The sequence below is a fragment of the Diplotaxodon limnothrissa genome, linkage group LG3 (assembly GCF_057381915.1).
Source record: "Diplotaxodon limnothrissa isolate DT_005_m linkage group LG3, D_limnothrissa_male_GT1.1, whole genome shotgun sequence".
Classification (NCBI taxonomy): Eukaryota; Metazoa; Chordata; class Actinopteri; order Cichliformes; family Cichlidae; genus Diplotaxodon; species Diplotaxodon limnothrissa.
In genome coordinates this window covers 11229176-11244868 of record NC_140598.1, presented here as the reverse complement: position 1 = coordinate 11244868, position 15693 = coordinate 11229176, and the positions used below count along the sequence as shown (strand labels likewise).

Sequence of the window (15693 nt, the reverse complement as noted above, 5' to 3'; positions counted from 1 at the left end):
CGAGATACTAACCCCAAGATAGAAAACTCTTCCGCACAGGAAAAGTCCTTGAATGAGTCATTTGTATGAAGCACTTTGAATGCTCAGAGTAGAAAAGCACCATATCAGAACCAGCCTCACCCACTTGTGATGGGTGGGTGGCTGTGGCTCAGGTGGTAGAGCAGATCAGCTGCTGATTGGAAGGTTGGTGGCTCGAACCTTGGCTTCCCCAGCCTGCATGCCAAATATCCTTGGGCAAGATACTAACCCCAAGTTGCCCTCTGATGATTAGTTTGCACTTGTGTTTAGAAGTGCTTGTGTGAATGAGGCCTGTTGTATAGAGCACTTTGAAAACTCCAGGAGAGTAGAAAAGCACTATATAAGAATCAGTCCATTTACTACATGTCCGCAAAGTTTCATCTCCAACCACTGCAATATTATTTGTTAGGATCGCTGTTCTCTCCGGGTACTCCGTCTTCCTCCCACCGTCCAAAGACATGCAGCTTGTGGGGATATTTAGTTGGATAATCCAAATTGCCACTAGGTGTGAATGTGCGAGTGAATGTGAGTGCGAATCGTTGTCTATCCCTGTGTGTTGGCCCTGCGACAGATTGGCGACCTGTCCAGGGTGTATCCCGCCTCTCGCCCTATGACAGCTGGGATAGGCTCCAGCGCCCCCGCGACCCTGAAAAGGATAAGTGGAAGCGAATGGATGGAGGATCGCTGTTTTTTTCCTCAGGGTTTTGTGATGCCTTTTTGTTTTTGAGAGTCTTTTGTGTTTTAGTTTGGCTCTTTGTATATAAGGATGGTTAATAGTTTGCTTTAGGATTTACTATATCCCATGTACCCTGTTTTCATATTGTAGTTTGTCTTCTTGGTTTTGTAACACTAAATATCTGCTTTTGTGATCCCTTTCTGTACTTCAGTTATGTCCCTTTGTCTGTCTTGTCTCTCTGTTTGTCTGTCATTGTCTGATTTCCCCATCTGTCATGTTTCCCATTCACTTATATTTTCCTTTCTGTTTTCTACATGTCTGCGTATGTCTCTGTGTATCATTTCCTCTTTTTTATCGTCTCGTGTCTTGTGAACTTAGCTTTGAGTTTTACTTCCCCCATTTGGTTAATGATTTGTTCCCATCAGTGTCTCAGTCTCGTCTGCATTTATCTATCTCATGTTCCCCTGTCCAGTCTGTTCTCCTCTATGTAATTTAAGCCTTGTTCTCCATGTTTTCCTGTTTTATTGTTTTAACTGTTGCTTCCTGTGACTATTGTAGTTTTCTCCTGCATCATGTCTCTCACCCGTTGCCTCTCGTCTCATTATCCAGTGTGTATTTATTGTCCCCGTCTTCTTGTGTACTTTGTGCTTTCCTTGCTCTGTGTTCCCATGGTTTTGGGGGCGGTGGTGTGGGATTGATTAAGGAAATGGCTGAGTTAATAGGAATGACCAAAATGAGAAAAATAAATCGATCTTCAATAAGAGAAAGGATTATTCTAAGAAGGAATATTTTTGATGGATCAGAATTATATAATGAAATATGAACAAAATCTTTTGTTAATCATTGTTTATTAACTGAACCTTGTTGAATTTGAGTAGAACTGTTTTTTAATTTGGCAGAAACACGGCAGCAGTTTGAAATGAAACTATCCAGGCTGTAGAGCAGACGAGCAAAGTCAAGAATCCACTGAGATTTTCATGACAATAACTAAGAAGGATTTCTTAAATGAATTGTTGATACGCTGTTATAATAATCCACTGAGCTTCCACATCTTGCCCAAGGATACCGTGGCGTGCAGACTGGAGCAGCCAGGGATCAAACCTCCAACCTTCCAGTTAGTAATTCTACCTGCTGAGCTACAGTCTGTACTTCCTGAACAACACACCCTCCTTTTGTTTCTTTATTTCCAGTAGCAACCAGGACCATAATGAACCCTGACTCCCACAGACACTCAGGATCCACCTGCCCAGTAAGTCACCCGCTAACTGCAACTATCAGAGCCCTGACCTTCTTCAGAGACGAGTCACACTGAACACAGCAAGTGTCCCTGCTCTCAGATACAAAACCTGCCTTTAAAAGTTCAGAGTAATGAAATCAGCAGTTCTGATTCTAGAATCTGTAGTCTCACACACTTTTGTTGTTTTGGTTCACATCGGTTGATATTCTGCTGCAAACAACTAATGAGAACATTTTATAAACCTTTGAGTGTCCATCAGGATCCTGTAGAAACAGCTTCCATCTCAAATACTAAACATCATTATTTACATTCTGTTTATTTATTTTTTTAAAGTCACTCTAGCACAGATTTCTTTAGCCGAATGTCTTTCTGTGTCTTCCATACAAACATTAAACATGAAAACACTCAACACAGCAACACTGAAAGCATTTGAGTGTAACTTTCATTCAAATCAAACTTTATACACAATTACAATAATGGAAAAAAGACAATCTAAATAGTAATACACAACAACCACTGCAGAAATAAATAAAAGAAAACCAAACACAATCCAGACATGAATACACAAATATATTTAAATCTATATATTTATACATTTTAATATGATGTAAAAGAAAACAAATACGAAACCTATCAAACTACCAATATAAAAAAAACAAGACCAGAATCAGAGAGACTTTATTTATCCCCAAGGGCCAATTAACATACAACAGAGCAGCATGACGTTGAAGATCAGCACAATAAAAGTGAGATAATAAATACACAGAATATACAGTTTTAAAATTACACAGTTTTAAAATTAAAGTGACTGAAGGTGAATAAATAACTGTAAGTGACTAAAAGTGAGTAAAGTGTTGGTAGTATAAGAGAGTAGTTTATGTTTCTGTGGGAAATGTTCTTATCAGCTGGAGTTAAAAAGCAGAGCTGCTTTGGGGACAAAGGTGGCGCTCCTCCTCCTCTCAGTCCTGCAGGAAATGCAGCGGAGGCGTCGCCCAGAGGGGAGCCATTGAAATGCGGGGTGAAGAATGTGAGAGGGGTCGTTGATGATTTTGGCTGCCTGTCTAAGGGCCTGTTGATGAAAACCTGCCAGAGTTCTGACAGGCAGGCCAATGATTTTAGAGCACACTGATGCTGCAGTCTGTTCCTGTATGAAGGCTGAGGGAGTGGGACCAGCAGCTGATGGAGAAGGTCATGATGCTTTCAGGAAGACGTAGTAAAAAGTCATCATGATGGGTGTGCTGACTCCAAAGGAGTTGAGTTTCCTAAGGAGGTTTAGCCACCATGTCCCCTGCATGCTGGTAAGGCCTGGTTAACACACACATCAGCGTGAACAAAGTGGGAAATGTGTTTCTTCTAATTTTGTTACCATTTTTATTTAAGAAAAAAGCATTAAAAGTGCCAGGACACGTGTAAGTAAGTAAATGCCAAACACAGCTTCTTATCATTGCAAACTCTTATGGCTGCAAATGTTTTACAATAAAAGCAAACGTAAGCATTTGTGAAAACAAGAAACAGCTCAATGATTTGCTAAATTTGTACTGTAGCATCCATCAAGAGGGTTTCCCAGGTTTTCACTAATGCTGCTAAAAAGCTGCATGTACATGTTAGCAGGTGTAACAGGCCCCGGGACGATGGACAGTGTGCACCAGCTGGTTAGAACAAAGGAAATAATCAAATAAAATCATCGTTTTATTTCATCAACACACATAATGGCCAGTTCACAAAAACTGACAAGCATTAGCTAACAGCTAACATGTAAAGGACGTGTGCAGGAGCCTGGATGCAGTTTGTGGAGTTTATATGATCAACATAGTTTTTGGGTTAAAGGTTAAAAGTATAAAGTTATGGCTCACTTGCTTAGAGTTGTATTATATGGGAAGCAGTGCTTACAGACTGACATAGTTGGATTTCTTTTGCTTCAAATGTATGCTTTTATTTTGATAGTCTGACAGAGACAGGAAGTTAGCTGCCTCTCAGTCTCTCTGTTTGAACTGAACTTTGTAAGACTTTGATCCTTCTGGATTCAGGCACGTGTAGCTGCTCTGGACATTTGTACGGAAATATTTAAAACTGGACTCCTGCTGATTTTTGGAGAAACAGGGACTCAGTGGAGCGTCGAGCTGAGGCTTCATTCACTGCAAAGCTACAAAGTGCATTCATTTATCTTAACAAGCAAAGTTGATGTGACTGAAAAAACAAATATTTCTATTTTTCTGAACTTTCATCAGCTTGCTGAGCAGAAACATCTATGAAGAGTCCAGTCAGTGATTATTACTCATTAGAAGGGAAGATGAAGAATCCTGGTGTTGGAAGCTCACACTGTCTGCACTGTGCATGCAAAGTCCACTGAATGAATGAACCAGTGAATGTAGGAAGTGCCCACTGTTTCTGTAAGTATGGGAGGACCCACCTCTCTCTGCAGATGTCCCTGACACAGGCGGCCCTGGCCAGGATCTGCTCCCACTGGGCGTCCCTCCCCAGCACCACCCTGCTGTCCTGCTGGCTCATTAGACGCTGCAGCTCTGGGTAGACCCGGTCCTTACAGACATGACCAAAGCAGCACACAATCAAAGACAAACAGAAGCTTTGAACACATGAATATGACATTTATAGTAATGCGTTATTATTGCAAACCTGTTTTTTCCACAGAGCGGTCATGAGGCGCAGTCCCACTGCTCTCAGCTTGGGGGAGCCGGCCAGCATGTGCAGACTGTGCAGCACGATCGGGAAGCAAAGCTGGAATATTACAGCACATATGATCAGAGCCAAGTTTACAAGAGAAACACACGGTTACAGCTGAAGAAGGCAGATGTTAGACGATGACTGCTGGTTTGGAGAGTCCAGCTCACTGACAGAGTGCTTTATACTACAGAGCACTGCATCTATCCCACACAGAGGCTGCTGTGGTGGAGTCCAATCCCAGCTCCTACAAACTGGGTACAAGAAACACTGTCTGTGTTCACACAGAGAAAACTGTGTGGAAGACGTGGGAATTTCTCTTTGTTCCTTTGTCAAAGTGCTAAACATAGAGAGGGGAACATTTCAGTTATGTGCACAAACTGATTTACCAACATTATCCACACACAGTGTCCTGCTAATGGTTCTAATATTTAGCACAGTTTGTTTAATGCAGTGTTTGATTTGTTGCTCTTGATATTGTGCCATTCATTTGTGCACAGAGATGGCGTCACAGAGATTTGATGGACATCAGTCTGATCTCTGCTTTTACACTGATAAACCTCAAACACATCTTTGTTTATTAGGTTCATTTCAGGACCACAGACAGTGCAGGACGATCAGCTGTGCTTTATGGATCTACATAAACTCAGCTGCATTTGATGTGACAGACATGAGCTGTAGATCACAGATACACACACCCCATCAGCACAGATGTGTTAGTGGTGCTGTTAACACCAGCTGGAGACATTTACAGTTTGTTTTATCCCTCAGGTGTTGTCTAAATACAAGAATGTATGTGTAGGTAAAATACAGTGGGTTGCAAAAGTATTGGGCCCCCTTGAACTTTCCCACATTTTGTCACATTTCAGCCACAAACATGAATCAGTTTCATTGGAATTCCACGTGAAAGACCAACACAAAGTGGTGCACACGTGAGAAGTGGAACGAAAATCAGACATGATTCCAAACATTTGTTACAAATCAATAACTGCAAAGTGGGGTGTGTGTAATTATTCAGCCCCCTTTGGTCTGAGTGCAGTCAGTTGCCCATAGACGTTGCCTGATGAGTGCTAATGACTAAACAGAGTGCACCTGTGTGTAATCTAATGTCAGTACAAATACAGCTGCTCTGTGACGGCCTCAGAGGTTGTCTAAGAGAATATTGGGAGCAACAACACCATGAAGTCCAAAGAACACAGCAGACAGGTCAGGGATAAAGTTGTTGAGAAATTTAAAGCAGGCTTAGGCTACAAAAAGGTTTCCCAAGCCTTGAACATCCCACGGAGCACTGTTCAAGTGATCATTCAGAAATGGAAGGAGTATGGCACAACTGTAAACCTACCAAGACAAGGCCGTCCACCTAAACTCAGGCCGAACAAGGAGAGCGCTGATCAGAAATGCAGCCAAGAGGCCCATGGTGACTCTGGACGAGCTGCAGAGATCCACAGCTCAGGTGGGGAATCTGTCCATAGGACAACTATTAGTCGTGCACTGCTGTCAGGGACCAAGCAGTAAAGCATAAAGGACACAGGTGGTTTTAATTCAAAAAAGGGGTTTTATTGACCCAAAAATATGAAAATATATTTAACAAAGCCAAAACTTGAAACCTGGCCCCACCTTATCATGCGAATTCCTGAGATCAGATGGCCCAGGATGTGAGTGGGCGTTAAGGCGTCTGGGAAGGGATCTCAAAACTGGATTATAGATGGCAGAGAGTTGGTGTCGTAAACCCCCGCCTCTGTTCAAAGATGGTCGCTCACAGTAGACATAGATGGCTTCTTTCACTCCTCTTTCAAACCATCTGTCCTCTCTGTCCAAAATGTGAACATTGGCATCCTCGAAAGAGTGTCCTTTATCCTTAAGATGCAGATGGACTGCTGAGTCTTGTCCTGTGGAGGTGGCTCTTCTGTGTTGTGCCATGCGCTTGTGAAGTGGCTGTTTGGTCTCTCCAATGTAGAGGTCTGGGCATTCCTTGCTGCACTGTACAGCATACACCACTCAGGAATTCGCATGATAAGGTGGGGCCAGGTTTCACAATGAACTCACCCGAAACTCTGGCTGATTGGGGCCCACACCCAGTTTCACACCTTGTCTCAGAGGATCATCAGGGGGTCCTTTTGTCCCTCTGTGGGGGGTCACTCCCACTAGGTTTATATCTGGGACTCTCCACCATTTGACCTTAGAACTGAAGAAGCTTCTCGGATGAGAGGTGAAACGTCTTCAAGTAACTTAAAGAAGTCCAGACGCCTTTCTTTGCAAGCTCCTTTGACTACGATGACCTGGATGACTGAGAACCTTCACAGACATAAAGCTGAGCGATGACACGTTTAATGCTGTCGAGCCAAAAACATCACTTTGAATCAACATCACTGCAGTAAATCATCATTTAGGTTTCATAGTGGTTAGCTTCTGGCTTTTCCTGTAACAAAGACCTGCTGCTGCACGTTTAACATGACAAGTACGAGCGAGCAGAGATCTCCAGAGGACTCAAATATGCCAACAACCTTCAACCAGTGCATCCAAACACCAGTGTGTGCAGCACTCTGGGAGCAATTAGAGCAGAAGGTGAATCCTCTGGGGCCCGGTGCACGCTTGAGTAATGAGGGGTAAACTTCACACTTCATCTGCAGCTAGTGACTCCAACACGAGTCCAGAGGGAGGTCTGTCCCCTTAGAGCACTCCCTAACCTCTCCCTTTATACGGCAGCAGATTAGCAGCAATCACACAGCAGTGACAGCTTTTATCTTCCTGCTGATCTGAACCATTTCAAAGTCATGTGTTGGTGCCAAAACACCAGGTTATCAACATGTGTTTACTGCTCTTAGAAAGACAAACACAAGCTAGCTCCCTTACATACAACATATCTACATGTCAGAGGGAACAACATGCATTACTTTATATTCAGTCCACAGATTTAAGAGAACAGTTGTGTGGGTTATCTACCTGGCAGGGGTCGGCAGCAGCGACAGCCTGGCTTGCTTTCAAAGCCAGCTGGCAGATGTTTTCCTGACCCATGATGATGAGATAAGTCACAATCAGGACAAGAGAGGAGGACAGGCGCTGGCTGGACGACAGGGCGGAGCTGACCGCCAACAGCCAATCGGTCGCTGCTGCTGGATTGTTGGCCACTTTGCGCAGTACCGACAAATAGGGATGGGTATTGATAAGATTTTCACGATTCCGGTTCCATTTTTGATTCTTTATCGATTCTGTTTAAAAAAGGAGAACACTAAGGTCGATTAGCTTAGAACTTTGTTTTATATCTTCTCTTTGAACAAGGTAGAAATTTAGGAGTAACATGGCCTTACAAACCCAACAGTGAGATCTTCAGAGATCCACAGCCTACGGCTCTTCAATGGGTGTCACAGGGACCCCAGGAAAGAAAAATGTAAATGTAAAATAATAAAATAAATATTCTTCTGTAGCAATAACAAAGTTTAACATAAATTATTCTGTAGCAATTACACAAGAATATCCAGTAATGTCCCTACAATTAAACACATTCACTTACCGAAAATCGGTGCCAGCCTTTGACCACAAACTGAGTCACTGCTCGGTGACGTTCGTCTATCCTGGCCTGAAAGGAGACGCTACCGGCAGACTGCAGCGAGAACTGCCAGCGTCTGAGCCAGACTCTGTCTCTCTCATCATGGTCACTAAATGCACAGTGATGGCAGGTTTGTAATAAGGCAGATCGCGCTAACATAATATGCACTGTTAGTTGATTATTTACCTGCCGCATTAACGGGAGAGGACGTGCAAACGTTACCGCTGCTGCTGGGTTGAGATTCACGAGTCCGGAGTGGAATTAAAAACACGACATTCATTTAAAGTTATCGTGTGTTATAATATATATAATATATAATATATATAATATAAAGTTCTTCCTCTCAAACAAATATTCCCAAATGTTTGTCCCAAACAAAGGAAACCAAGATTACCCTTCAGCCATCCACCCACTAACTACTAACACTAACACTAACAACACTTTGGTTTTCTTATATATTTTAATAAGAATTTATGCTTCTTGATGTTATGCAAACGGAATATTTTGCACAAATAGAAATTCTCTTTGAGTTGGACTGAATGAATTTCACTTAACCTGATAATAATATTGATAATAATAACAATTATTTATTACATATACTAAACAATGAGGGGATGAGCAGCATCAGTAAACACATATTGTTTTTGAATACTATTAATATACTAACACAGTAACCCAAGCCCCTCCCCAAACACACCCAGTCCCACCCACCTGCTGTTACCATAACGATAAGCCGGGCTGTACTGTCCACCTGCTACCAGCAGCCTGTTTACTGGCTCCCAAAAACAGGAACAGGTAAGTCAGCACCTGTTCATCTTATCAACAGCTTATTTACTACAATATGTAGAACAGAGTTACTGACCAGTCAGAGCAGCGTGACAGTGCACACACACACACACACACACCACACACACACGCACACACGCAAAACACACACACACACACGCAAAACACACGCACACACACGCAAAACACACACATACGCACACACACACACACACACACGCACACACACACACACATCACTGCACTTTAAATCTGAACACTTTCAAACGTGTCACCAACATAAAGAAGACGTTCCAACAACATAAAGAAAGCCTTCATTATATTTTAGGTGATGCTGAAAATAAGCTCAGTCCTGTTTCATGGCTGTGAATGGTTTGAAAGTCTGAAACCAAACAGTGCCAGCGGTTTCTACAGGATGTTGCCTATACAGCAAACAATACAGGCTGTGCTGTAATGCTAGGTCTGCACTAGCAATACAAGCCAGAACAATGCATGAGCACGATGCTTTAGAAATGACACCACGGAGGCTTTGCTGTGCAACACTCAGACTGCACGAGCCCGACGGGCCTGACGGGCCGCGGCTTTTTGGGAGAGCACTCAGCGGCACAGTGGCAGCCTGTGATTGCTGTGGTGGAGCCCTGAGGTCATCACAGTCGGGGCTTTGATGGGCAGAGCTTTGACTTTTCTGTGTAAGTACATGAGATTTATGGCAGTTACTTTTCATTTTGATATGTTCTCGTTTATTCTTGTGTTAGTTTATAGAAATGCTTTAGTCACTCTGGGGTCACCACAGCAGGAAGCTCCATTTGTTTCATATGGCAGCTTTTATTTTTTAAAGCTTCTTATTTGCCTTTAAAAAGTGACTTTGTCACTTCCTGAGCCAACGTGTTACCATGACACTAAGGAGGCACACTGGGAATACTGGGAATACAGTTTTAGACCTGAGGCATCATCTGCAAAGGATTTTCATCAAGGTATTAAAAACAATCTTTATATTTAAAATGAATCTGTCCAATAAATGTGGTGAGAGCATTAAAATATTTATGAGAAATGAAAGCAATACTTTTGTTAAAGCTTCAAATCTGTACTTGAATCATGATTTAAACTGTGGTTGTGAACAGGGAATAAAATGATGTAATGAGGTGATGTTGCTCCTCCTCACCTCAGAGACATGTGATCAGTCTGGATGAAACTTTATATGAACTTACATGACGTGTACATTGTTGTTTCCAAATGCATTTTGCTAAACTATTTTAGTACTGTGGCAGTTTGTTGTCATGTACATCTATCAATAAGTGTTCAAACAGAGATGCTAACAGTGCCTGATTACGTCATCTTATATAAGAAATATGTATCTTTCAAAGAGAACACATGGTGATAGATGATGAAGTCTCCCAGCAGCCCTCCTACTGCAGTGTTACTGGGATACGGCTCAGAGACACCTGATCCAGTTCTAACAATAAGCTTTAGAGAAAAAACACGAAAACTAAATGGGGAGTTTCGTGAATCCAAGCTGGGAGCTGGTCCACAGGAGATGGGCCACTGAGAGACAGCTGAAGGCACTGCTGAAGGCACTGCCTCCTATTCTACCTAGCAACAACAAATAAAGCTGCAGTCTGAGGAGGGAGTGCTCTATCAGTATAACTTTGTACTACAAGCTTTTTAAGAGACGACAGAGGCTGATTATTCGAGACCTCGTCTGTCAGAAGGAGGACTTTAAATCTTGGATTTAACAGGGAGTCAGTGAAGAGGAGCTAATATGTGACAGATATGCTCTCTTTCTACTTCCTGTTGGTACTCGTGCTGCAGCGTTTCAGGTTAACTGGAGGCTTTGAGGCTTTTCATGGCACCTGTCTGATAACACTGACTCACAATCGTGCAGCTAGAATCACTCTCAGCTTAGTTCACAGACCTACGTGGTTGTTTGTGCACACTGATTGATATATTCTGCTCAAAGATGGCTCCTCACAGCTTCACTGGAGGCCACGATTATGCTGTTTCTAAGAGTTTTAGGGCCGAGCACAACAGCCTCTGTCTGGCTTTAGAAGCAGGAAATTAGAGGTCACCAGGTCTTTTAGGTCTCTGTGATCAACAAATCACAACAACAGTCACGTGAAGGCACAGACCAAGAAGTACAGAGAAAATCCCACTAACCGCTCTACCCCAATGAGCAAGGCCTCGGCCACAGCAGGAAGGAAAATCTCCCTTTTAGCCGAAACAGACTGGAGGACGGGCAGACGTCTGACCGACTGGTGGAGAGGGAGGGACTCACATGGTGGATACTCACCTCTCACAGACGGTGAGAGGACAAAGACAAAAGTGTCACCTCATATCAGGCGGCACCTCCAGGGCTGAAAACTGAAACCTGTGCAGAAGTGCCAAAAACTGCAATTCCCCTAACGGCCCCTGGAGCCTGCATCCAAAAGTGAGACAACCCCAACAGCCCCCTATATGAGCACTGTCACAGTTTACAGCTGTAGCTTTTTACCAGGCCTCACCTCTGCCCATCCAAGTGACCCACCTGTGTCACACACACTGTGAAGCTAAGCAGTGTGTCACTATGAAAGCTCTGCTTCTTCCATGGTTTATATACACATGCTGTGTGGATCTGTGTCTGAAGGAGCACAATACATTGGGACGCACACTCATTGTGTCCCAAGTGTCACTTTCAAACTATAAAATACAAAAATGAAATCAGCAGCGTTGCTCTGTTGGTCTCTAAGAGGACATCAGGCTAACATCAGGCTAACATCTACTGTTATTAAATTAGTGCGACACACCATGATGAGCTGCACTCACACTGATACAGCCACATAGTACGAGACAGCTCAAATAATTAATCAGGAGTAATCCCCCAGATATATAACAACGCTGGAAATGGCAAAGCCGACCACCCAAGACAGAGCAGCATGTTTGTTTACTGAGGTACGCCAGCTCGTCCTGGTGTTTCCTACATTTCCCACAGGCCAAAGCGCTTCACCACAAAGTTTCCGTACACACGAGGCCATCCACAGTTATCTGGCGATCGTAATACGGAGAAAACTAACTGTAAAGTCGTCCGGACACAACTTAGCACTGAACAGGACCTGCTAATAGCAGCTTAGCATCAACACAAGCTAATGCTAACGTTATACAGCTGACGGCAGGTTCACTGTAACAGATACGCGGCTGTAACTGTAACTGCAGCAGGCTAAGAAAGACTAAGGAAGCTCAGTTAAAGTTATACATGCTGTTCAAAAAACTTTACCTCCTCCAAATCTCATGAACCCATACTTTACTCATAACACAACATAGAAAACAAATGAGCTCATTGTGAATTTGGTGGCAGCAACATCCCAAAAAGCTTGCAGCATGGCCATGTTTCCAACATCACCTCTACTTTCAACAACCATCCATAAACACCTGGGAACTGAGGAGACCAGGGGCCCGTTCTTCGTACCTCGCTAAGTAAGTTAGCTGGATTAGATTGTTGACGATTTCACGATTTCAGGTTTCTCCTACGAAGAACGGGCCCCAGGTGCTGGACTTTTCGGAGAGCATCGTTGTCCCATTTTCGTCTGATATAAGGGACAGAGCTGCTCAACAGTCCTGCGGCTTTTCCTCTCGTGATGTCACAAATATCATCAAATATCTGGTGCAGAACTTGCGGTCTTCCACTACAAAGCCCTGCTGTAGTGTGCAGCTTAGCAACATCCTTCATAAACATGTAAAATACATCATCGCCATGGGAGCACATGTTGCTCTAAAACCTGTGTATATAATTCAGTCTTGGTTCCTTTCCAAATGTGCAAGGTGCCAATTCCATAGGCACTGATCTAATGCCAACCATCAGAGATGCAGCCTTTTTAAACACTGATAACAAACTTCAGCTCAGACCATTTGGATATGTCAGTGTTCACAGGGAGAACGTGCAGGTGTTCCTAAACCCATGCAGTGATTTCCATGACAGCGTGCCACCTGAGTAACAGAAGATCATGTTGGTTTTCAGATCTTTACTAGATTTACCCAGTAAAGATTTTACACTGCAGAACATTATTCTGATATTGTGCCACAGTTTGTAGATGGGTAAACCAATGAGAGCCCTGTTCTTCCAGTATGCTCCTTTTATACCCAATTAAATGACTTCCCTATGGCCAGATAAGCGAATTAGTTGCAAAATATTCCTGTCCCTCCAACACTTACTTCTCTGGGTTTTTCTTGTCCCCGTCCCACCTTTAGAAAGATGAGGTGATGCCCTTAAATTCAAGATCAACTAATACTTTTCACAAAGTAGTAAAATCTTTCATTTTAAATATTTTTGAACATTAATTTAATTAATAACTGTTGCCTGAATGTACAGTTTCCATTTCGTGAATACCATGTTTCATATGCATAGCCTTCTGCTGATATTATTCCTGGTAAATCTCTCAAAGATACCTTTCTGGTCATCTCCCCTTTCCTTCATGTTATCAGCTTTTGCTTTGGATACCTGAACACTTGAAGGCAGCCTGTGTCTTCCACTGTTATATAATTACAGCCACATTTCTAAAATACAAGTCGTTACTGAGGTTTTCCAAAAGCCTGCTTCTTCAACTGGTTAAGGAACCCTGCACCTTGCATCAGTTCTAATCTAGTTTCTCTCAGAGTCACAGCACTAAAACACCATCCATCCATCCATCCTCTTAACCTCTCCTCCAACTTAGGAACCTGTGGTGTCACGAACCCATCCCACCTGTCATGGGTACCTCTTGACCTGCCACTAGTCCATCACTGAGAGACAGAACCACGCACTCATATTCACACTATGGTCAATTAAATTTAGGGCCCTTGGATTGTAGGAGAAAACAGGAATACAGTCCCCCCCCCCCCCCCCCCCCCCCCCCCCGCTGACAGGCGTTAATACCAGGAACAGGTTTTTGCAGGAAGGCACCAGTGTGTAAATCACTGTGCCTACTGAAACTCCAAAATAATATTCTTGAGTAATGGTAAGGTGATTAATGCCATTCTAACAGAATAGTGAACTGAGATTATAGTTATAGCGATGCTCTCACATAGTTTTCATCATTCTTATCTCACAAACACTTCAAAATTCATATAAATAACGACAGGGCTTACTCCACTCCTATGGGATCCCACAAGGGTCAATCCTCAGACTAACTCAGCTTTCATTGTATGTTAATTAAGGGTAACTGGACACATTCAGTGGGAAGAATATGCAGCAGTACTATACAGTTTTATAGTTGAATATACATATTTCTATACTGTGTGATGCGATATGTAGACCTCTCTGTGATGTGTTAAGAGTTTCAGAAATGTGTTTTAAATAGTGCTATACAATAATGATGGTTATTTATTGTTGTTATTATATGACACTTTAAGCTACTTCTCTGGAGTACACTGAAGGCTAGTTTGTATAAGAGGATTTTTCATAGACTTCCTTATTATTTTGTCCAAATTTGGGCGTTATTATGCAGTATAGTAAAAAACCTTTTTAGTAACATATATGCACAGAAAAGGGGAAACTGGAGTTCACTGAATTGCTTCTTTTCGTTAGCCAGGAACAATCAGATTATCATTTTAAACGTAAACTCCAGTTCGAGCGACTTTGAACGTTACATTTAATTGTTTTAAGTCAGAAACATCAGGTTTCCTTTGGGACCTGAACGTAGCGTTCTTACGGGAGGTTGCCGATAGTTGTGGATCTGTTGTTCTCTTATTGGTTCTTTGCATCTCGTGCTCTTTCTGAGGCCTCAAGCGGGTAAGCCATAGTGATGGGTCGGTCGCGAACGAAATGGCTCTTAGAGCCGGGTCATTAGCTGAGCTGTGGTTTTGTTTTTGTTTGTTTTTTTCTTTCTCTCACCCTCTCTCTCGCACTTTTTCCCGCTTCACTCAGCATGCGAGCCTTGTGCTTTACGCTGGGAAGAGGGCGGAGGGGCGGTAATTACACTCAGTAGCACAGGAACAGAGCAGGAGGGAGAGACAGAGAAAGAGCCAGGGACAACAACGTCACATTAGAAAGGTATAATCATCTACATCAACTATTTTCAGTTGCAGATGATAAAGGATTCAGAAAGTTTATTCATGCAGGCCCATATGACAGAAAATATGTGTTCTTTTTATTTTCATATTATAATTTATATTTAATTGTGTTGTGGTTTGCAGTGTTTTGTGTTGTTTTCACTTTAAATTTGTAAAAGGAAAAAGCTGAAAATTTAAATAGTTAAATGTTGAACTGTGAATAGTTGATTTTTGTATTATATGATTTATTTATTACATTTTATGTGGAGTGAATAAATAAAAGTATATTTATGGTGGCCCCTACAGACAAACATATAAACAACAACATACAAACTTCAAATCACATACGAACCCTGAAGCACATACAAACTCCAAAACACGTAAAAACTCCAAAACACGTATAAACTCAGAAGCACATACTAACTCAAAACACGTACAAAAGACAACAGAAGTGCTCCAGGATGCTAGGGACAGTGTTGAGATTGTGTTACCTAGTGGCTACAGAAGCCAGCAAGTACCAACGACCGGATTTGGTGTGTGGTAGTAACAGGTAAATAAACTTTTTTTTTTAAATTATTTGACTATATATGAATGCTTGTGTATAAATAGACAAACAATACACATATGCTTTCATGCTTTTAATTGTGTGATTTAAGTGATCTAGGTAGCTCTGTTTTGGAAGTGCAGTTCATGCTAGAAATGTGTTTTGGAGTTTGTACGTGTTTTGTCTCTAGGGGCCACCGCATATATTTA

General features: G+C 42.3%; 1 protein-coding gene across 1 annotated transcript; it reads right to left on the bottom strand.

Annotated features, from left to right (window-relative positions):
- Positions 1-3193: 3193 nt before the first annotated feature.
- Positions 3194-4634, bottom strand: LOC146634519 (focadhesin-like). Its single transcript, XM_085377869.1, has 3 exons — positions 4566-4634; positions 4342-4469; positions 3194-3236 (listed from the first exon to the last, which is right to left on the bottom strand). The coding sequence occupies exons 1-3, from the start codon at positions 4632-4634 to the stop codon at positions 3194-3196; spliced, it is 240 nt and encodes a 79-aa protein (XP_085233995.1).
- Between the last annotated feature and the right edge of the window lie 11059 nt (positions 4635-15693).

What these genes read in the sequence shown, in the direction of transcription:
- LOC146634519 (XM_085377869.1), bottom strand. Translation starts at nt 4,634, where the DNA reads ATGCTGGCCGGCTCCCCCAAGCTGAGAGCAGTGGGACTGCGCCTCATG. An exon ending in CCGCTCTGTGGAAAAAACAG is followed by an intron (nt 4,470 to 4,565) that starts GTTTGCAATAAT and finishes CATGTCTGTAAG; the next exon opens with GACCGGGTCTACCCAGAGCT. An exon ending in AGGGACATCTGCAGAGAGAG is followed by an intron (nt 3,237 to 4,341) that starts GTGGGTCCTCCC and finishes TGTGTTAACCAG; the next exon opens with GCCTTACCAGCATGCAGGGG.